At 35.0% G+C, this 22,868-nt stretch overlaps 1 protein-coding gene across 1 annotated transcript in view; it reads left to right on the top strand.

Moving 5' to 3' along the window:
• Cdc73 (cell division cycle 73) overlaps positions 1-22,825 on the top strand; it is an 89,622-nt gene extending 66,797 nt beyond the window's left edge. The window contains exons 12-17 of the mRNA XM_034513000.2: positions 4,510-4,545; positions 4,822-4,909; positions 14,539-14,700; positions 16,556-16,656; positions 21,208-21,349; positions 22,151-22,825. Of these exons, the coding sequence (XP_034368891.1) occupies positions 4,510-4,545; positions 4,822-4,909; positions 14,539-14,700; positions 16,556-16,656; positions 21,208-21,349; positions 22,151-22,187 (566 nt within the window). The 3' untranslated portion in view covers positions 22,188-22,825. The remainder of the gene's footprint in view (positions 1-4,509; positions 4,546-4,821; positions 4,910-14,538; positions 14,701-16,555; positions 16,657-21,207; positions 21,350-22,150) is intronic.
• Positions 22,826-22,868: the final 43 nt, after the last annotated feature.

Raw genomic sequence — 22,868 nt, 5'->3', positions numbered from 1 at the left:
TCTCAGCTTTAGCAAGAGAGACATGCCAGCTAGTACTAGTCAGGCTGCCATTGTTCTTGTTTCCTAACCTCAAAAATCTCTCACTCAACTATCAAGAATGTGCCTTTCTGAGCTTTAAGTTGTTCACCAAGATTTTCTACATCAAAGCCACAAAAGCAACCTAACTTTCCTAGCAATCTACATTTCTAAATTCTTCTGAGGGTGGTGGTTGATTCATTAATCTGCTCCAGCAGCAATGCTTGAAAAAGATCAATCACTGTTATTATTGTAAGTGCCAATGATACTGCCCAGTGAGGGGCTAGAAGCCCCCGTAGAGTTGTCATACAACTGAGATTATGAGGGAAGCAGTGACTGTGAGGGCAACAAGCAGAATGAAACTCCATAACAGCATGAACTCCTCTTTGCCTCTCAGGAGTGCACTTCTGTCACGGATACTAACTGGTGGTCTGCCCTCCCATCAGTTCCAAAGCTTGTTTAATCTTCCTCTTGCACGGACCTAGATCTCTTCTTGAGTTGCTGAACACACTGTGAGAGCTGGCCTTCTTCAATTTTTTAAACCTGGAGTTGGGGGACAACGACCTGGGAATACACAAAAGTGTAATATGTAATATGTGGGGGTAGTATAGAATTGTACTTATTTTATAAGTAGAGTATAAAGCATATGGAAATGTGGAATGAACCACTTAGTCTTCACTTAGATTAGGAACCTAAAGGATAGAATTCCATTTATGAACAGTTAAATTTATTTTTTTAACTTACCCTTGTCAAACATGAGTAATATTGTACCAGGAAAATCCCTAGATATAAAGCATTTAACTAAAAAAAAATTTCATGTCTTTAAGAAATTTTGGAAAGCAGCTAGCTAACAGTGGTTGCATGTTTTCTAACTCATCTAGAAATACAAGTCTTGAGTAAGTTACAAACCCACTGTCATCTCATTTTTATAGCCCGAGTAAATCATTTACCTTTCTTTTGCTTTTTAAATGCATCACTATTCATATTCAGCTTTTCCAGATTAAAAATTTTATTTTATTATTTTAAAATGATCTAGTATTTTATTTTTATCTTTTTATCTTTTTTTTTTTTTTTTTTTTTTTTTTTTTTTTTTGAGATAGGGTCTGAACTGTGGCGATGTAAAACTCACCTTGGCAGATCAGGGTGTCCTTGACCTTACAGAGACTCACCTTCCTCTACTTTATGACTTGGGATTAAAGATGTATATGCCACTGTGCTCAGCCTTTTAGCTTTAAATTGCTTATTATTTAAAATTCTTAAGTAATGACCTATAGCTCTAATATGTCTCATATACTCCAGTGAGATTGAGAAGGTTACTTTTGTCTATTTCATTCAAATTTTTCATGGTAATAGTTACTCAGTTTCTAAGCCATGTGCTGGATGGAGGACTTCTATAACTATCCTCTAGCTTAAAATGTATATGCTGAGCTGGGCAGTGGCAACATGTTCCTTTAATCCCAGCACTTGGAAGACATAGGCCAGCAGATATATGTGAGAGTTTCAGGACAGCCAGGGCTACACAAAGAACTCCTGTCTTGAACTCCTCCTCTCCCCAAGAAATGTGTATGTTGATGATTTCCACATTTTATCTTCAGTTAGACATCTTTGTCTAGCTTTGTCACTTGGTACTCAAAATAGTACCTCTGCCATCTACATGAAAATAAGTTATGGGTATCTTAAAACATGTAAACCTTACATTGTAGTCAGCAGACCACATTCTATGAGTCTAACTTTCTGTTCTTCCTCTGTCCTCCCAAAGATACATGGTAGAAACTGTCACGGGCATCATATATATATATATATTTGATTCAATGAATTTAATAGTAATTGTTAAAAGCCTTTCCTATTTAACCTTAGATAGGAGTAAAACAATAAAGAAAAAAAAAGCCCTCATTTAAATCACACATAATCTGAGTGCTTTCATACTAGTTCTAACTGAGCTTTCTTTAGCTCCTCTTGTCCTGAAGCTCACTACATATGCAAGGCAGACTGCAAAACCAGATATGCCTGCCTCTGTCCCTCCCCACTGCTGGAATTAAAGGCATGAACTAGACATTTCCCCTAAGAAGTTCTTTTAATCCCTATCCAAATCCCCTATTTTTCTTTTGCAAAAGGTGAAAATCAGATCTTGCCACTTGTGGCTTAAAAGTTACTGTTCTTTTACTTGGGGAAAAAGGAACAAACATTTCAATATCCTTTGCAAATCAAAATATGTCATCTATGTCAGATTAGTATGTTATTCAAATGGTTGGTAGAACAAGTCTATAGTCCCTGCTAGTGAGAAGTGGGAAGACCAGGTAAATCCAAAAGTTAAATTGTAGCAGGATTCAACCATAAGGTTGAAAGCTCTGTGAGGACAGATCTCACTGCTGTTTAAATGACTACGTAAAATGTCATACTGAGTAATACTTTTAAAATGAGGAGTCCCAACATTTGTAACCAAGCAAATGAGCAATAATAATGTTTCTTTTGTTCTTTATTGGCTGGCATATTGACAGTGATCGTATTTGCTTTAGTAGTAGAAGTAGCAGCAGTGGCAGCAGCAGCAGGGCTTAGTAAATAACATAAGTATATGCCAGGTCTGTCTAAGGACTTGGAATACATCACTATTTTGTGATGTTTACTAGGACAGAATTATTGATATTCTGCAATTGAGGAAACAGACTAGGCAGAGTGAGTCACCTTACTACTTTAATTTGTTTAAGCAGTAGCAAATGTGGGTTATGAGTTAAGTCATGAGATCAGACCTTATTATTATTGATCACTGCTATTTTTTTTATTTATTTAAAAATACATATTAGGGTGTATTCATTGCAGAGCAGTTTCATACTTACATTTTTCTTCCAGTATATTGAGTGCCTTGATCATTTGAGCCAATCAGGTCCATCGACTATATATTCTCTACCTATTACTTTCTCTTGTTTCCCCTTAGCAAATTTCTTATGATGTATATAGGCATGTTTTTACATGTGTGCTTAACTTTAAAAACATCTAAGATTCATATATGAGAGAAAACATCCTGTTTGTCTTTCTGAATTTAGCTTTTTTTTTTTTTTTTTTTGTATCTGTATTATATATATGCATTTTATATGTTTGGAAATCAGAAATTATCCATGTCTTTCTTAATGTCTCTTCTACTTTGTTTTGAGATGGTCCTTTGTCAAAGCTGGAATTCATAGGTTAGGCCAGTGAGCTCCAGTGACCTACCTATCTTTTTAATACCACCACCACCATCACCACCTGCGCGCCAAACTGCAGGTGATACAGGCATGTGTCACTGTGCCTGATAATTTATGTAGATTCTTGGTGTTCAAATACAGGTTTTTGTGTTTGCACAACAGACACTTTACTCCCTGGACTTTCTTCCAGCCCATGCTTGTTTGTCTGTATAGTTGAATCTAACTCCATTATGTATATATCCTACATTTTTGGTATGAACTCATCTTTTAATGTATACCTAGCAGTGACATACAGGGGATCTTGTGGTAGTTCTGTTTCTAATCTTTATGATGTCTACCTTAAATTACATTTTGGCATTGGTGTGTAAGTGTTCCTTTTCCCCCTTGGATCCTTGCCAGTATTTGTTAGGTTTCTTTTTCTTTTTTCTTTTTTAAAAGATTATACCGAGGGGGAGGGGAACAGAAGGAGAAAGAGAGAGCCCTAGTATACCATGTCACATGTATGGACATCAGAATGCAATTTGTAGAAGTATGATCTCTTTTTTCACCATATGTGCCTTGGGGACTGAGCTCAAATGTCAAGCAAATGCCTTTACCTACTGAGTGATTTCTCTTGCTCTATTTTTTTGTAATGTTAATTCTCACATATATGATAGAGAATTACAATGTTGTTTTTATTTGCATTTCCCTAATTTTTCAGACATTTTTGTTCCAATATATCGAGTGCCTTGATTATTTGAGCTAATCAAATCCATCAACCATATATTCTCTGCCTACAACCAGAAATATTTGTGTTTCATAGTGTAACCATAATTAATACTACTGAGGTCAATTCCACACTGTATTGATTAGATATTCAGATATAGTTGGCTCACTGCTCTTGAGAGTTTTTTTTCTGACCAGACCTCATTTAAAATTTTAAAGAGAGAAAAGAATTTAAAAACTATTTCAGATCTTAATTCCCAGTAACTTCTTTTTCTTTCATCAGTTTTTTTGTCCTACTGTGGTAGATGTTTTTTTGTGGTAGATGTTTTATATTTAACAGTTCATTGATGTAATATAAAACAGTTTTGTTTACCAGATCCAGACATGCATGATCATAGTATAGCACTGTTACATTATTTGTGTCTTGTAATATCAAATTGTTGAGTAATGCTAAAGCATTTTAATATTTGCAAAAAGCAGAGGCATAAAATGTGAGATAGTTTTGTTTCACAACTAGACAGATGAATATCAGCAATGTTTAGGCTTCCTTTTGTAAGTTGTAAATAATTTTTTTAATAACAATTGTAATTTTGTTTTTCTTTCTTTCTAGTGTCTCAAGCAAGACCTCCCCCAAATCAGAAGAAAGGTATGCTTGTGCCTTTGGCTTACTTTAAGCAGTAAATGTGGATGAATTAGGTTATAAAACCAGTGATAATATGCTTGTGTATCAAGTGTATCTGCTTGCTATTTTTGGTTGTCAGGAAATATGCAATATAGGTTATTAAATATTTTTGCCATTATTGCTATTTTAAAATAATTTAGTGTAAAACAATTAAGATAATATTTAAAATTACTTTAATAAGAAAGTAGTATTAGTAATGATGATGATTTTGTTTTTAACCTTAAATTTTTTTATTTACAGGGTCACGAACACCCATTATTATTATTCCTGCAGCTACCACTTCTTTAATAACCATGCTTAATGCAAAAGACCTTCTACAGGATCTGAAGTAAGTAATTTATAAGTCCCTCCCTGCCTTCATTCCTTCCCCCCCCCGCCCCCCCGCCCCGACAGTGTTTCTCTATGTAGCCTTAACTTTCCTAAAAGTTGCTTTAGATCATGATGCTGGCCTCGCCTCTGCCTCACGAGTGCTGAGACGCCACCACCACCACTCATTTATAGTTTCTTATCATTAAATTTGTTCTCTTATAAGACAATCATGTCACTATAAAGGTTTTTTTTTTTTTTTTTTTTTTTTTTTTTTTGCTATTGTAATACAGTTATATCATTTTCATTGGGGAAAAAAATGCTTTAAACACTATATTCTGATCATCCCTTTTCTCTCCAAATTTATCCCAGGTCCTGCCTACCTTCTCACCCAATTTCATGATTTCTCTGTCTGTCTGTCTGTCTCCTCTCTGGGTAACAAACAAACAAACAAACAAAAATCTACACAAAAATGGAAACCAGAATATTCAAGCAAAAGATCAATGAGATAAAAAAGCCTAAATAAAGCAAACTGAGCCAGGAAGCGTTCACAATTACCTTCTTACTTCTGGCTAGGGAACCTATTCTGATGGGTGGTTAATATACTCAGTGAAACTCCATTGCACAGTACAATTGTGATTTGGGTGAAAACAATTTTGCCTAAGAAAAGCTAAGTAAAAGTTTCCAAAATTATAGTCTATTATCTGAATTCTTTAGTTCAATGGTTCTCAACTTGTAGGTCCTAACCCCTTTGGGATCGAACAACCCTTTCCCAAAAGCTCTCTCAGACCACTGGAATCACAGATACTTATATTGTGATTCATAACAGTAGCAAAATTGTAGTTAGGAGGTAGCAATGAAAATGATTTTAAGGTTGGAGGTCACCACAACAGGAGAATTATACTAAAGGGTTGCAGCATTAGGAAGGTTGAAACCACTGCTTTAGAGACAGTTACAGAAACTTTTAGATGAAGCTCTTATGAAAAGGATACTCTCAGTTTTTAAAAGCAATTGCTATATTTTGATTTTATCTGGAGACCTCAAGGAGCTTCTAAAACAAATTCTGGTCCTTTCTATGGACCTCCCTACCAGGAGCATGCAGCCTTATTAGAGAGTGGGGCATAGACATTTGATATAAGCAGAAGTAAAAGCTTAAAAGGTACAAATGAAACATATGTCCTATTTTAATTCACAGGTGTTTAGCCTTTTGAAAAGTTCAGTAGCTGATTCCCATTTCCTTTTTAGAAAGACTACATAAACATTTATGGTACATTTGTTCTAATGAGCACTTGCATCATATACAATATATCTCATCCTTTCTAACCAACTTCAATCTTAAACTTTTAAGTATTTGGTGATATACACATACATACACACACACACACACACACACACACACACACACACACACACATATATGTTTTTTTTATTGGATATTTTATTTACATTTCAGATGTGATTCCCTTTCCCCATTCCTCCCCCCGACCCCCACCCAGGAACTCCCCATCCCATCCCCCTTCCTCCTGCTTTTATGAGGATGTGCCACCACCCACCTGGCCACTCCAACCCCCTCACTCACAAATTCCCCCACACTGGGGCATCCAACCTTCACTGGACCAAGGACTTCCTCTCCCACCTATGCCTAACAGTGATCTCCCCTCTCCCTCCCTCTCTTCCCCCCCCCCCCCCCAAAATATACAGCTGGAGCCATGGGTCCCTCCCTATGTGCTCCCAGGCTGGTGGTTTAGACCCTGGGAGCTCTGGTTGGTTGGTATTGTTGCTCTCCTCATAGGGCCGCAAACCTTTTCAGCTCCTTGAGTCTTCTCTCTCACTCCTCCATTGGGAACCCTGTGATCAGTTCAGTGGTTAGCTGTGAGCATCTGCCTCTGAATATGTCAGACTCTGGAAGACCTCTAAGGAGACAGCTATATCAGGCTCCTGTCAGCATGCACTTCCTGACATCCACATCAGCATCTACCTTTGGTGACTGCACATGGGATGATACCCGGGTGGAATGGTCTCCAGATGACCCCTCCTTCAGTTTCTGTCCCATACTTTGTCTCCATATTTACTCCCTTGAGTATTTTGTTAGTCTTTCTAAAAAGGACCGAAGCACCCACACTTGGTCTTCCTTCTTCATGAGCTTCATGTGGTCTGTAAGTTGAATCTTGACTATTGTGAGCTTTTGGGCTAATATCCAATTATTGGTGAGTAAATACCATGTGTGTTCTTTTGTGATTGGGTTACCTCACCCAGGATGATATTTTCTGAGAATTTCTCGAATTCATTGTTTTTAATAGCTGAGTAGTACTCTATTGTGTAAATGTACCACATTTTTTGTATCTGTTCCTCTGTTGAAGGACATCTGGGTTCTTTCCAGCTTCTGGCTATTATAAATAAGGCTGCTATGAACATAGTGGAGCATATGTCCTTGTTATATGTTGGAGCATCTTCTGGGTATATGCCCAGGAGTGGTATAGCTGGGTCCTCAGGTAGTGCTATGTCCAATTTTCTGAGGAACTGCCAGACTGATTTCCAGAGTGGTTGTACCATCTTGCAATCCCGCCAACAATGGAGGAGTGTTCCTCTTTCTCCACATCCTCGACAGCATCTGCTATCACCTGAGTTTTTGATCTTAGCCATTCTGACTGGTGTGAGGTGAAATCTCAGGGTCATTTTGATTTGCATTTTCTTGATGACTAAGGATGTTGAGCATTTCCTTAGGTGCTTTTCAGCCATTCGAGTTTCCTCAGTTGAGAATTCTTTGTTTAGCTGTGTACCCATTTTTAAATAGGGTTATTTGGTTGTCTGGAGTCTAATTTCTTGAGTTCTTTTTTATCATACAGTTTTTATCATACAGATCTTTTACTTGGTTGGTTAGATTCACACCAAGGTATATTATTTGTGACTATTGTGAAGGGTGTCATTTCCCTGATTTCTTTCTTAGCCTGTTTGTCCTTCGAGTAGAGGAAGGCTACTGATTTGAGTTGATTTTATAACCAGCCACTTTGCTGAAGTTGTTTATCGGGTTTAGGAGTTCTCTGGTGGAGGTTTTGGAGTCACTTAAGTATACTATCATATCATCTGTGAAAGTTTGACTTCTTCCTTTCCTATTTGTATACTTTGACTGCATCGACTACTGACTCTGAGTCATTATTGAATTATTTGAATCAGTGTGGCTCCCATTACCCACCTTCTCATGACCTCCTCACACTGAGGCTGGACCATGGCACATGCCACAAAACATGGCTAAGAGACACGAACCTTTAGGACACTTTTTTTCTCTCACAGCATTTCATATATAAGAGAAAGAAGTGGAAGATCTCAAAATACTGTGTTTGAGATGATTAAGAGAAGTGCTGTAATCACTGGCTGGAAACTAGTGGAACCATAATATGTTTATAGTGATTTTGTTCTGTTTTATTAAATGTAAATTGTACATGATATAATTGCATTGAGTACCTGGTAATTTAATGTTAATGGTTGCCATAGGTTTAAATTATTCTTTTCTAGTCTTTAATTCACATTTTGTGTGTGTGTGTGTGTGTATGTATATACATGTGTGTGTATGTGTGTGTGTGTATGTATATATTATATGAGAGAGAGAATGAATAAAGTAATTTAGCATATAGAGTAAAGGATTTTATTATGACACTTCATAGGTATATGCCATTTTCTGTTTTGACCAAGTATGGCTAATTAATATGATGTGCATATACACATGTGTTTGCAAACATATACACACAAATCCTTAAATTTTTTCTTTAAAAACAAATTATTTAAAAATTAATAACAAAATACAAAAGATTTCCCCAAATGAGAATGTACAAGCAAAAGTAGATAAATGTAGAAGGGAGAATAATGAATAAAACCATGAGTTTTAAAGTATAGGAATTAAAAAAAAGGAAAAACCACTTTCCCGTGGTTTATGCTGTGTTTAATGTCTGCTAAATCTGTCTTTTCTTGAGTAGCTTCCATCCTCTCTCCCCTCCCCCACCCCCCCAGACTTGGTGAGAGAGAGTCACATGAGAAGAGGGAGAGACAGCGGGATTTGAACTCGGGAAGAAGGGCACGGATGCCCACTGCAGGCACTAAGCCACTGCACCAACGCTGGCTTGCTGAGTAGCTTCCATTCTTGCGTAACAGGATCCTGTTAGCCATACTTAGCTTTGTGGTCTATGTGCTGGGCCAGTTGTTTCACCCTCCAGAGATTCCCCAGAGCATACTCTCTGAGCTTTCTAGTAGTCTATATGGAGGATGCCTCCTAAGTGGAAAGCAACCACAGCCCTGAGCTCAGTCTATATAGGCAGAGATTCTGAGTCCTCATTTTATAATTCTTAAATGTTAGGCTGTTTGGGGTGGATGTTTTCAGAGATCCTGGGCTATGAGGCAATGAAGGATAGGTAGGTGCTATCAGAGGTTGATCTGCCTGCTGCTCTCAAGGTGGGTTCTTAGTTGGTAAGTTTGGTTTCCAGCCTCCAAGGGCAGACTTAGGCCCTTAACTGCCTAGACCCAGTCTTCTCCACTTTTTAGTTTATAAGATTCTTTCCCTCCCTTTTCACAGTTGCTTCTTAGGTCTTGCACTCAGTCTTGTAGCATGTTATATTTACATTGTTGGCTCAGTTTTAAATAATAGAGATTCTCTTAAGTTGGTGCCTAGTTATTACTCTGAGTGATGCAGAGTAGCAAAATGGGGTTCCTCCCCAATGCTGACATGCCCTAAAGAGGAATCACCATCCTACAACTCGATATGAAGCTTGTGCGGGCTTGGACAGCTCCTTAGGTCAGGACTGCTAAGGTATTTTCACTACCTCCACTCAGCTTCCCTTTTAGGTGGGGTTTCTGTTTGCCCTCTTCCTGCTAGTACTGTTAGGCTCAGCTTCTTTTCAGCTCACTGCTCATCTTTTTAAGGCACTTTTTAGATGGACTATATGTTCTTTTTTTTTGTACTGACTATTCATAAGGGGTCAGATGGAGGCAAAGGTTATATTTTGCTGTCTTACGCAGAAGTACCAATCTTCAAAACAAATAAAACAGCCTCATGAATCTGAACATTGCTTTAAGAAATTCTGGACTGAACGCATGCTCTTCTATAGTGTTTGTGTGTGTGCGTGTGTCTGTGTGTCTCTGTCAATCTGTATTTGCTTTTTAGATATGTTGATACTACCTAAAGCACTTAAGGATTTTTGGTTCATTAGGGTAAATATAAGTTTAACTTCATAGTGATGGTAGGGCTAGCCCTTGGCCGACATATTATTTACAAGCTTCTCCCTACCTCAACTATAAAGTCAGGCCAACATAGATACATTTCCTTGCTGTTTGAATGAAAACAGTTTTTTGCCTAGTTAATCTTGTCATTGTTTGTTTATTCTGAGATTCTGGTTGTACTTTTTTATGTAAATGGTAAAATCTAACTCACAGAAATATGTGCTTTTTTCTGGCAACATTCGTGCACTTAATTGGTTGTCACTTTTTTGTTTGTTTATATTTGATCTAGCTTTTCTAACTGCTGACAGTAAGAGGACTGTATCCTGTAAGATATACTGTGTTGTTGGAACTGGAAGTTTGTACGCATATATTTTATATTTAATACATACTGTGTTTTATACATACTGTGATTAGTTTTGCAGATGTACATTAATTGGTTAAGGAATGTGTATATTTCTTATTTGAACTGTGCTTAAAAAAAGTGCAAAATATGTCATTAAATATTTCCCACTTTAGTCATAAATAGATTCTTCATTTTGGTGTACATTAACAATAGAAAGTATTAACCTTTATTTAACCAATACTGTTTGGTGCCTAAATTAAGAGGTTAAAATTTACTGATACTTATTTGGAAAAGTTGTTGTTTATATTGATTTTGTATATTCAAGAAGCAAGTAACACAATATAGAAATCGAAAGTCCAACCTTCTCTGGAAGCTTACAAGATAGTGATAGTAATTTGTCAGGAATCATTATTTGCAAGTGATAAAACTCTTCTAGCAATTAATGTAAAAAGTCATTTTCAATTTCCTGTTGTTATACTCTATTGTTAATACAGTGAAAAATACAAACATGAGTGACATCTTGATAGAATCAGAATCAAAATAAACCCATTAGTTAAGCAACCACTGAACACCTTGCCTACCACTTCTCATATATTATGTGCCATAAGTGAGGATGTAGTTGTTCTTAATGTTTTTTAAGTGAAACGAAATAGTTGAAATTTATTGTTTTCTACAATTTTGTGACCTAGAAAGGATATAGAACATACCTAGTTTGAGGCAATCAGGAGAAATCCTGGGATGAGGACCATGTGGGGGAATGTATCTCTTTTCCACCTTCTAAATATTTTATTTACTTGTTTATTTAACGTATGTGAGTACACTGTAGCTGTCTTCAGAGACACCCAAAGGGGGCATTGGATCCTATTACAGATGGTTGTGAGCCACTATATGGTTGCTGGGAATTGAACCTCTGGAAAAGCAGTCAGTGCTCTTAACCACTGAGCTATCTCTCCACCCTCTTTTCCACCTTCTAATATGTAAATATATTTCAGTCTTTGATTTTCAACTAAATTTTCAATTCCTCAGTGACCTGGCCTTGTTATATTTTGATAGCTAATACTATAGATATACTATTTAAATTTAAACTATAGTATTAAGTAAATGAAGAAAAATGGGGAGGATGGAACATAATGGGAGAAATAGGGAAAATAGAGACTTGACCTAAAATTGAGTGTTTGAAAGGTGTGTGTGTGTGTGTGTGTGTGTGTGTTTTATGAGTCCAAGAGTAACATGTATTTATCTTAACTTTTAAAATTCCTTGTTTAAGGTATAGATTCTAGTTCCTGTGAGGCTGGCTGCTTTTACTTACTTGTTTTTGGGATTTTTTTTTTTAACTCTTTGTAATTTTGGATTAGTTATTTTTAAAATTCCTTCTAACTAACTTTTATGTGGTATTCATCTTAATACAGTCTAATATTCATATTTTGAAGAGATAGCAAAATATTAACTTTCCTTTTCTTATTAGCCTTCCTACTGAGAAGCCACACAATGAAATGGACCACACTTTTAGGGTAGATTGTGCCCATTTATTTTCTTCCAAATTCAAAACATTTTCCTCATTGTTTAATGACACATTGCAGTTGATGTCTCCCTTACTGACTGTATCAGCTGGAGGCTTCACCATGCAATTAATGCATAATTGAAACCTCCTTGACACAATTATAGTATTGGCTGTAGCCCATAGTTCAAATTGGCATATATTCTGCTTGGTTTTATATAAACTAAGGATTCTTTCTCTTTTAGCCCTTCAGCGATAAATTAAACAGAAACTGGAACTCAACTTAATCTTTAACCTCTAACTTTCAACACCTCTAACAAAATCAAGCTACTATTGTAGAAGTGTCACAAATGTGCTATCTGTCAACACGTTTGAGAGAAGGATGGTGAGACTGTACGGTTATTTAGAGGGCAAAGTGTTGTTCTGGCCGTGGGATTCCTGGTAGTTAGAGTTCTAAGAGGAAATCTTGCACAAAAAAACACTCCAAAGATATATAAATGCAAAGAGTAAAATTTGCAGTCACTAAATGTTCTTTCACATCTATCTGTAAGGAAACTGCTTGGAGCTGGTCGGTAATTTTTGTGAATGAAAATATAATTATAACTGGCCAATGGTGAATGTGCAAAATGTCTTGGTGGAAAGAGCTCTGATTTGTGCATCTGAAATGAGAGTTCAAGAGCATAGAGACTCAGCTTTGTGTTTGTGTATGTGTGTATGTTCTAACATTTAAGATAATGTGTCACACTTGCTCATGCAGATTTACTAGATACCTTCATCAGTTCCTTTTAGTTTACAATTGTTTCCAATATTATATAAATACAATTATATGTATATGTTATGTAAATTGTATTATATAAACATTATATAAATACATTTTAAAATATTTTATGCAAAGTATTGCTATTAAATTTGGCATTTTCCATATAAGTGTGATTAACTAAAAATAAGCAAAAATGTACAATAGCAAGTGATTAGCAAATGTTAAATATATATGAAATCAAGTCAGCTTAGACAGTTCTGTTCCATTGCTGGAATCAAACACTAAAACCTTTCATGACCTCAAAATTAGCATTATTTTATGAAAAATTTCAAGGAACCTTACCCACTATAGACATCCATATTCCTTTTTAGCCCTTTACCCTTTCACCTTTTCTACCCTTGAGAAGCACATACTCCTTCTGCTGTGTGGACTGTGCTTGGTAGCAAGTGCTTCCTGCTGAACCATTTCATGGTCCTCCCTCTACAGGCTGTCTTAGCTTCCCAGAGCAATGGCCACATTTAAGCAAAAGCAACATTTTTAGATATATTATTACATCATTGTCTTAAATTGAAAATGTACCCCAATGTCCGTTCTCTCTCTCTCTCTCTCTCTCTCTCTCTCTCTCTCTCTCTCTCTAACAAACTATTTATTGAAAATCAAATAGTAAATAATGAATAATGGGTAAGTATGGTGTCAAGTTACTGGTATTAGCCTTTTCTATTTTATGCTTCCGGTTCATTGATGGATAAGTAAACAATATCGAAACATGGGGGAAAAAGAAGTACATATTCAGTGAGCCCATGGATTGCATTCCTAATTTAATTGGAGGGCCTAAGCCTTGAAAAATAGATCATATGTTTGAATTATTTTTATTTTAAAAATCAGAATCTTTGTAAATGCTTACATAGTAGTTATGGCAGTGCTCTCACAGAATACTTGACAAAGGCAACTTGGGCTCTTTTTGACTCTCAATAGAGGGTGTCATGGTAGAAAGCCATGGCATGGTAGAAAGAGAAGGGAGATGCTGTATCTGAAGTCAGGACACAGGGAGAATAAATGCTGGTGTTCTGCTTACTTTTCCCCAATTATTCAGTCTTATGCTCTTACATTTGGGAAAGTGGTGTCCATCTTCCCTCAGTCAACCTTTCTGAAGTCCTCTCATAGACACATCTAAAGGAGTACTTTCAGACAGTTCTAAATTTAGTCAAGTTGACAGTTAGCGTGCTATTATAGCTTGTAAAACACTATCAGGTTCTAGAATGGTAGTATATCTTTAGGTATGTCTTTTGCTGGGAAGATATAATAGAAAAATCAAACTACATAGAGTTGATAAATACTATATGATTGTATGTAGTATTTTTTAGAACAGATTTGCTATATGCTGATTTTTCTACTTTAAATTCTTAAAAGATAACATAGAAGTTTGATGTCATTTTTCTAATTTTTCTGAAACAAGTGTAAAAAAAAATTCAGGTATCTCATGAAATTTCAGGTAAGTTGAATAACCAGTGAACAATTGTACCCAACCACACAATCATCTTCCTTTCAAATGATTTTTTGATTTGTCATTATGTTCTCTAATTAATAGCATTTGAGAAATCAAGTTAGTGTTACAACTTCTGAGTGCTCACTAATGACTACTAATTGTTTATACACATACATAGGTCACACATGAAATCTTGGTTCATTTTGGTATATAAAATAAAGATCCATACTTTCCAATTATTAAGATTTACACATAAAAGCAAACATTTTAGCATAAAATATAGTATCTCAAAAGTTATTTGAAAATATATCTTCCTAGTTCATTATATTCTGTACTTTTTCTCTGCTTTTTCAAAGATTTGTCCCATCAGATGAGAAGAAGAAACAGGGTTGTCAACGAGAAAATGAAACACTAATACAGAGAAGAAAAGACCAGATGCAACCGGGGGGCACAGCAATTAGTGTCACAGTACCTTACCGAGTAGTAGACCAGCCCCTGAAACTTATGCCTCAAGACTGGTGAGATACTCTCTTCCTTACACTCTTGTCTTTCTTGCCTCCCCCATTCTCTTTGCATTTATGTTTTGTTTCTAAATGGTTTTGAATATTTATGTTGGGTTTATGCGTATGATACGTTATGATTGCAGGGATCAAAGAACAACTTGCAAGAGTAGCTTTTCTCCTATCATAAATGTGTCTTGGATCAAACTCAGGTTGTCAGATGTGGTAGCAAGCACCTTTATGTGGTCAGCCATCTTTACTGCCCATTTTTAAAGGATATAAATAAGTATCAGACTTTATAAAAAGAGATTATCTTTGAAAATTTATTAATCCATATATGAAGATCTAATTTGGATATCAGTAATGCTGACATTTAGTAATATCTTACTCTCACAACTATTACAGGTCATAAGTTACATTTAATTTACTGTGTATTGCTCTACTGAAGATGTTTTTGAAAGTTCAGATATATATTACACCGAAGGAAATATTTTTGTTTATTCTTTAATTTTAAACTCAGAAAGTTCAGGAATAGTAAGAATTTTAAGTTTTCTGTTTTTCTCAGTGACTTTGGGTACTTGTGTGCGTGCGTGCGTGCGTGTGTGTGTGTTTGACCTCATTCTGATTTAGGCTTGAACTCACAGCAGTCCTCTTGCTTCAGCTTCCTGAAAACTGATTATTGGCATTAATTCTATACTTGCCGTGAGCAGCTGGTTAATTGCTTTGTGAGATGTATAGAATTTTTGTCTAAGACTGTGATTGTTAATATGTAGCATGAAGATTTTTGAACATTCTGAACACCTTTAAAGAAGGGTAGCCCATTTCCATAGTAATACTGAGGTGATTATTCTCTTTATGTATCAGTCCTTAAACACAAATTTTCTTACTAGTGGCCAAGATTAATCGTTTTCATTCCTCCTCCTCTTCCTTTTTCATCTGTCTCTTCCTTTGCCTTCTTTTTAATGGACTGTTCTCTAATGTAGTCATGTATTCTGTCTCCTCATCTGAAAATGGGCTATAGTAGTATTTACCTCACTTGAGTGTTTTGAAAATGAAATGTGTTAATATGATTATTTGTAATTTGCTTAAAACAGCATTCTTACATAGTAAATAGTAAATGTTACTAATGGTAAGTAGCCATCATTGTTTTGTTCCAGACTCTTGTATGCTTAAACTGCTTAAGGTGGTACTTAATACAAATTTTAATTAAATATTATGCAAAATAATGAAAGATGAGGAGCTAAAAAGAGATTTATTCCTTCTTGGAAAACTAGTTTGTATAGCTGAAGAAAATGAGTTTAAAAACCAAACTAACATTCAGGGTAAATAGTTATCTAAAGGTTGGAAAAATTAGAAAAGTTGAGAGTTTTTATACTCAGATTTTTTTTCTAAGGAACTAGAAGATAAGAAAATAAGTCTTGGATTTTCATAAAATGGTTAGAGAGTTGCTATAACTTAGTGTTTTAATTAAATTTAAGTACTATGTAGTTAAATTTACAGTTACTTCCATTTAAAACCATTTTGTTCCGTTAATCTACTAATCTCTATTCTCGTCATCTGTAAGTATATTGTTTACTTGAGGGAAGGAAAAAGATTACAAAGATGACCTGAAACTATTATGCTTGCGGCTATTCCCAGAAGACTTAGATAGGAGTAGGGGTTGTGTATAAGTATGTGTGTAGCCTAGGAGTCATTAAAGTTTATATCATAAAACATATGAAAAAGTCAAGTTAATTATGTTTGTCTCACCAAGAAGAGTGTTAGTAAGACTGCCATATGAATAATTATGAGACCCTTTTTTAAGGATTTGCAGTGGTTAAAGCTCGAGTTTGAAGTGTTCTTCTCTCCCCCACGTTCTCCTTTCTGCTGGTAGGGATCGAGTTGTAGCTGTTTTTGTACAAGGTCCTGCTTGGCAGTTCAAAGGTTGGCCATGGCTTCTCCCTGATGGATCACCAGTTGACATATTTGCGAAAAGTAAGATTCTCCATGTATTTTTTTGCTGATTAAATATAGAATTGATTTTTAAGAGAAAGAGCCACAAGTAAGTCACCCTGCATATGACTGTATTAAAGGATTGGATTAAGTAACAATCTATGCTAATCTTTAACCACCTGTATTTTTAAAGCCTGTTGAACATTAATATTTTTTATGGTTGTATATAAAAATAAGTGACATACTGCCAATGTTGATGATTTTCACAGCAAAAGCCAAGCTATATAAAATTTGTTTACTACGTGATATATACAGTTACAGAAATATCACAGTGAAAATCACTAGTTTATACAATGTACATTATGTAAATATGGTTACAATCTGAAAGAAAAAGTACAGGCATACTGAAATATTAATGATGTAAAAAAAACCTAAAATACTTAGCAATGTATCATATAGCCCCACAACTAAATAATTGTTGGAATATCTTTTCCACCTAGTAGAAGGGAATAGATTACATAATCTATTTGAATCAATTCACACAAATGTATGTTCAGCAGTGGATGTAATGTATATAAGTCATTCATAGGATATTGAAAGTCTCTGTGTGTCTGGAATTCTTATATGCTCAGAGCACAAAGGTGAATGAATAAATAAAGGGCAGCTCCTGCTGTGGTAATTGCATTGTTGCCAGGCAGACTGTCTAATAAAGACATAAAAATTAGAAGTTCCTGAGAAACAAACACAGAAGATAAAACATTTGAGCTGAGAGAACTGAATGAAGAGGAAAGACCAATCTCGGTAAACATCCCAGATGGGTTAGCTGATAAATGTCCTAGACCTTTTAATTCAGCTAAAGTCAACTTATATAAAATTTAGTTATTATATGATATATGTAGTTATAGAAATATCACAGTGAAAATATAGAGAGAATGGAAGTTTAATGAAAGTGTTAATGAATGCAAGTACTTACTTTTTTTTGAAACTTGCCTTGTGGACTACTGTTTAAAAATAATTAGGTTAACTTCAAGATGTAAAGACTGAATTTTCTTAGCAACTTAATGCATGTATTTCAATTGTTAAGATTATTACTCTTCCAAAGTAGATAGGGATGTAGAGAACTTAGCAGTGATCAGTGATTTTTTTTTTTTTTTCTATATCTTATTCTTTCTCTTCATTGCTGCTTTCATCCTGGCTCCTTTTTGGCAGTGATTAGAATTACTTTTTCCACATTTAAAGGAATCATAAAAGCAAACCATGGACCTGAGCTCACACCTTCTTTGTTACAACTAGTCTTTGAAACAATCATCTCGGTGAATGCTGTGCTCAGGCCTTCAACCACTATAGCATGGGTATTTCACTGAAGTAATTTTTCCCCATCTCCCAGTATTGGATAGTCTTGACCTCCTATTAGAAGTCTACACTGTTGACTCATTCCTTACTTTTTAAAATGCTTGTTGTCAAGTACTGGGCTTCATTTGATCTCAAGGGGTTTGGTTTATTTTGTTTTTTTAGTAGTTTGTTTTTTCCTGGCTGTTAGCTATACATTTTAAATTATCATTTCTCTTTAAATTCTGAATACCCTTTTAAGGAAATCTTAGATTTTCAGTTTTCTGCTTATTATTTATTTATTTATTCATTTATTTTTGGTTTTTCAAGATGAGATTCTTTGTGTAGCCTTGGTTGTCCCGTAAGTCACTCTAGTCTCAAATTTTCAGTTTTTATCTCTCCCCACTTTATAAAATTGTGTCTCTTAACTCAAGATTGTGGGATTATCTGATTTACTGCCTGATAAATACTTGTTAATATTTTGATGGAATATGACAGTTTGTTACAAGCAACGTCAATAATTTGTCTTACTCTCTTTAGATTTGTGTAGTTTTTTTCAGTGATCTACCTAAGCTAGAAACTTAGGACTATAGTGTCTTTTAGCTCTTATATAGTAGATAATTCAATTACTTGTGTAACATAAGAAAAACCTAGTGTCCTTTGTGTTGCAGAAATAAAACACATTTACAAAAAGCAGCTCAAGAGGAAAACGTGTTTATTTCACCTTACAATTTCAGGTTACAATTCATCATTGTGGGGGTCATGGCAGAACCTTCATTTAACTAGCCATACCATACCACAGTCAAAAGCAGAGAGAAATGAATGCATTCATGTTCAACTTGCTTGCTTACTTGAGCTCATCATGGATTTTCTACTCTTAGACAGTTTAGGACCTATTGCCTAGGGAGTGGTGCTGCCCCTAGTAGGCTGGATTTTTCCACATCAGTTAACTTAATAATGAAGTCTGCCATAGACATACTTACATGCCAACACAGTGTAGAAAATTCCTCATTAAGACTCTTCTGAGGTGACTATAGTTTGCTTCAAGTTGATAAATTATATATTACAGTGCTTTTCTCAGGTTTTACGAGCTCTACTTTTTCCCACAACATAATGCACAAAGTAGATAATTCAATTGCTTGTGTAACATAAGAAAAACCTGAGCGTTGGGGGGAGGGGCATGGCATTATCATGGGCTGTAGTAAAGAGTAACTTAATATTGCACAGTTATGATACAATCAAAATTCAGCAAGATACCAGACTTTTATATATAAATTGAGTTAGTTTCCAAATAAAATGTTTCAAAAGTACAATGAATTTTAATTTGTAGCTTGAAATATTTTACATTTTAAGTAACTGAGTAGTTACTTTTTTTTTAATTAAAATTCTATTTTCCCCTCCTTTTTTAGAATGCTGGGATTGAATTCTTGACGTTTTGCATTCTAAGACAAACATTGTATATTCAGTTCTCAAGATTTTTAAAAGTTTTAATTTTTTTAAATGTATATTAGAATTTTGCCTTCATTTATGTATGTGCACCAAATGTGTGCTTTCTACCCTTGACAGTCAGAAGAGGGCAATGGGTTCCCTGGAGGTAGAGTATACAGATGTTTATGAGTTGCCATTTTGGTACTGGAAATAGAACCCAGGTCCTCTAGACGAAGCCGCCAGTGTTGTTGACCTCTATGCCATCTCTCCAGCCCCATTCCTCAAGATATTTTTATGATAGTTTCTTCAAATTCTTGCTGATTATTATTACATTTTTAAAATCTCTACAATATCTCTTCACATAATCTGGCCATTATTATATCCTTTCTTCAAAGGGAAGAAGATTTCACTCCATGCTGAAAATGTAGGCAGAATTTATAAATTTCCCTAAAGATGTGTTTTTTGTTTTTGTTTTTGTTTTTTTTCCGAGACAGGGTTTCTCTGTGTAGCTCTGGCTCTCTTGGAACTCACTCTGTAGACCAGGCTGGCCTCAAACTCAGAAATCCGCCTGCCTCTGCCTCCCAAGTGCTGGGATTAAAGGCGTGTGCCACCACAGCAAGATGTGTTCTTTTGATGCAGATGAAGCTTTTTTCATTCATTGTGTCACTATATAACTTCCTTTGTCTTTAACTTGAAGAAGCTTATGAAACTTTGGCTTTTCTGAGTCAGAAATATATTTTACAGTAATATGCTGGCATATTTGGTTTGTATTATTGGTATCTGCAATAAAAATATTCTGTCTAAAGAAAACCTTACTTTGTTTTTTAGTGTGTTACCAACTTTAATTTAAAAAGTCTAAGTCAAAAGTAAATGACAGTAAAATTATTAATTATTAAAGAGATTTAGGTAAATTAGAGTGAATCCTTTTATTTGAATATTACTTAATATGTATTTAGTGGGAATGTATGTATGTGTTCAGGTGGTACACATACATATATATATGTATATGTGTATACACACACACACACACACACACACACACACACACACACACACACACAAATGAGTTTATAGGTGGAGGCCAGATACGTCGTATGAGGTGTTTTACTCCTTACTTTCATGTTGTTAGTTGTTGTTTGGGTTGTTTTGTTCTAAATTTTGTGTATATGTGTTGGGGGTGGTATATTTTGTATGTATGTGGTATGGAGAGACAAAGAATTGGTATGTATGTATGTTTCCACAAAGTCTTTGACTCATGAAGTGTCCCATAGCTTCTCCTAGAGAGTAGAGAAGAGGTTCTCTGCTTCCACTGAGGGCTCTGGGGATCAAACTCAGTTGTTAGGCCTGAGCAGAAAGTACCCCTAACTGCTGGCCTTCATGCCAGTCCCACTTTCTTTTCTGAGACAGGTTTACCATTGAACCAACCTTTAGTTCATCATTGTGGTTAAACTGGCTGGCCAGTGAGCTTCAGGGATCTGAGTTTCACTGCTCCCCACCCCCAGGCTTGTCTCTGGGCCAGTCTGATGGAGTTTTCAATTGAGGTTCCTTCTTCCTGAATTAACTGAACCTGTGTTCTGGTGACAAAAATCCTACTAGCATCTGAGTCCTGTTAGTTTCACTCGCCTGGTAATTTCACAAGGCTATACCATTTTAGCTGTTTCAAGAACATTGGTTACAGTGCTAGTATAGCTTCAGTTGGTAGTAGAAAGATCGGAATTTTTGTTTGTTTAGGTATTTGTGTTTTATATATATTTTCTTTCAATAAAGTATTTCCATAATTTTGACTATAGTTTTGATAAGAATGCTGTTTTTTTTTTCTCCCTGTTCCCCATATAGTTAAAGCCTTCCATCTCAAGTATGATGAAGTTCGTCTAGATCCAAATGTTCAAAAATGGGATGTAACAGTATTAGAACTCAGCTATCATAAACGTCATTTGGATAGACCAGTTTTCTTACGTTTCTGGGAAACATTGGATAGGTAATTATGATTCTATAATATACTCACATATGCTTTATTATAGTAATTTAAAATCAATTTAAAGTTTTAAAGTTATGAGCTATATTCTGTAATTCCTTGCTTTGAACATTGTCTGATTTGATGCCAACATAAATAACTGATGATTTCAAATACTTTGATTTATTGACTTTGTATGTAAATGTAGAACAAGTTGAAACTCTGAGTGAGAAGATAAAGATTGTGTGATCTTGCTTTCATGAACTGTTTTACCTTCTGAACTTCATTTTCTGTCTGCCCAGAAAGCCTGGAGTCAGGTGAACCTTGGGCTTTGCAGACTGAAAGCTTGTGAAAGGAATTTAACTTTTACATTTATTTGAATTACTATTATATTTATATGAATTACTAGTATTGAGTTCTTTCTAACAACTGTTGTGTAATTTACAAATATAAGAATAGCAAATTATCATAATTAATATTATGGAGTCAACTGTTGGTTGTTTTGTTCCCTGAAACTATAGCTTGTTTGATATTAGATTGTATCAGTTTTCTGAAAGTCATGAGGAAACTTTATAGCTGTAACTGATAGTGTGTACAGACAAATGTACTTTCAGTAAGATGGTAGGTTATAGAATTTAATGAGAAATATGGCATTTTTGCTTACTAGTTTTCAGAAGGTACAGACTCAAGTTTCTAGTTATAAAACAGTATTTTGTCCCATAGTGATTTTAAGTTATAAAAAAGCAATCATCCCTTTTTACATGTAATATTTAAAAAAATTTTAAATTTGTCATCATAACCCATTATTGTATTTTTTTTCCCCAGATACATGGTAAAGCATAAATCCCACTTGAGATTCTGAATCATTTAATTCCTCCTGTTCTGAAAATTTGGATTAAGAAGCATGGATATAGCTTGATCTACAGACTGAAACCAAGCTTTATGAATTCCTCAAGAACTTGTAAATGAAGGACACAGAGTAGTCTTTTATAAGACCCTGTTTGATGCTGTGTGCTTCAAAGAGGCAATGCCTCCCATTCATACAAGCAAACTTTTTTGGCTTACAACTATTTTTTTAATATTAGCCTTCTAGTCTGTAATGGAAATTGTATATTTTGATAGAAGTTTTTTCTCTATTGGTTAAATTAGCATTACTTAAATTTGTTTCTTTAGAAATAAATACAGGTTATAAATGTGTGTATATTTAGGAGTTATTAGGCTCTTCAAGCCATCTTGCTTCTGATTTTTCATTGCTCTATGGTTCCTTTTACTGGAAAATACTGTCATGATGGTAATAAATTTTAGCTATAGAACTTTAAAACCCTATCGAAGGGAAGTAACTATTAAATCAGTTGAAAGTCAGCCTGTGTGTATACTATGTCTATACTAACTCATGTTTAAAAAGGAATAATGAAAAATCAAGAACAAGTCTTCAGTTTCAGTTGAACTGTTCAGCCTTTTCAAGATTTCTTTTGTAAATGAATACATTTAATGAATGTACATTCTCTTTGTTGACTTTGATGATTTTAAACTTAAAATGATA

Source organism: Arvicanthis niloticus, chromosome 10 (assembly GCF_011762505.2).
Source record: "Arvicanthis niloticus isolate mArvNil1 chromosome 10, mArvNil1.pat.X, whole genome shotgun sequence".
Classification (NCBI taxonomy): domain Eukaryota; kingdom Metazoa; phylum Chordata; class Mammalia; order Rodentia; family Muridae; genus Arvicanthis; species Arvicanthis niloticus.
Note: the sequence above shows the minus strand (reverse complement) of the source record. Positions and strands in the feature narration are given on the sequence as shown.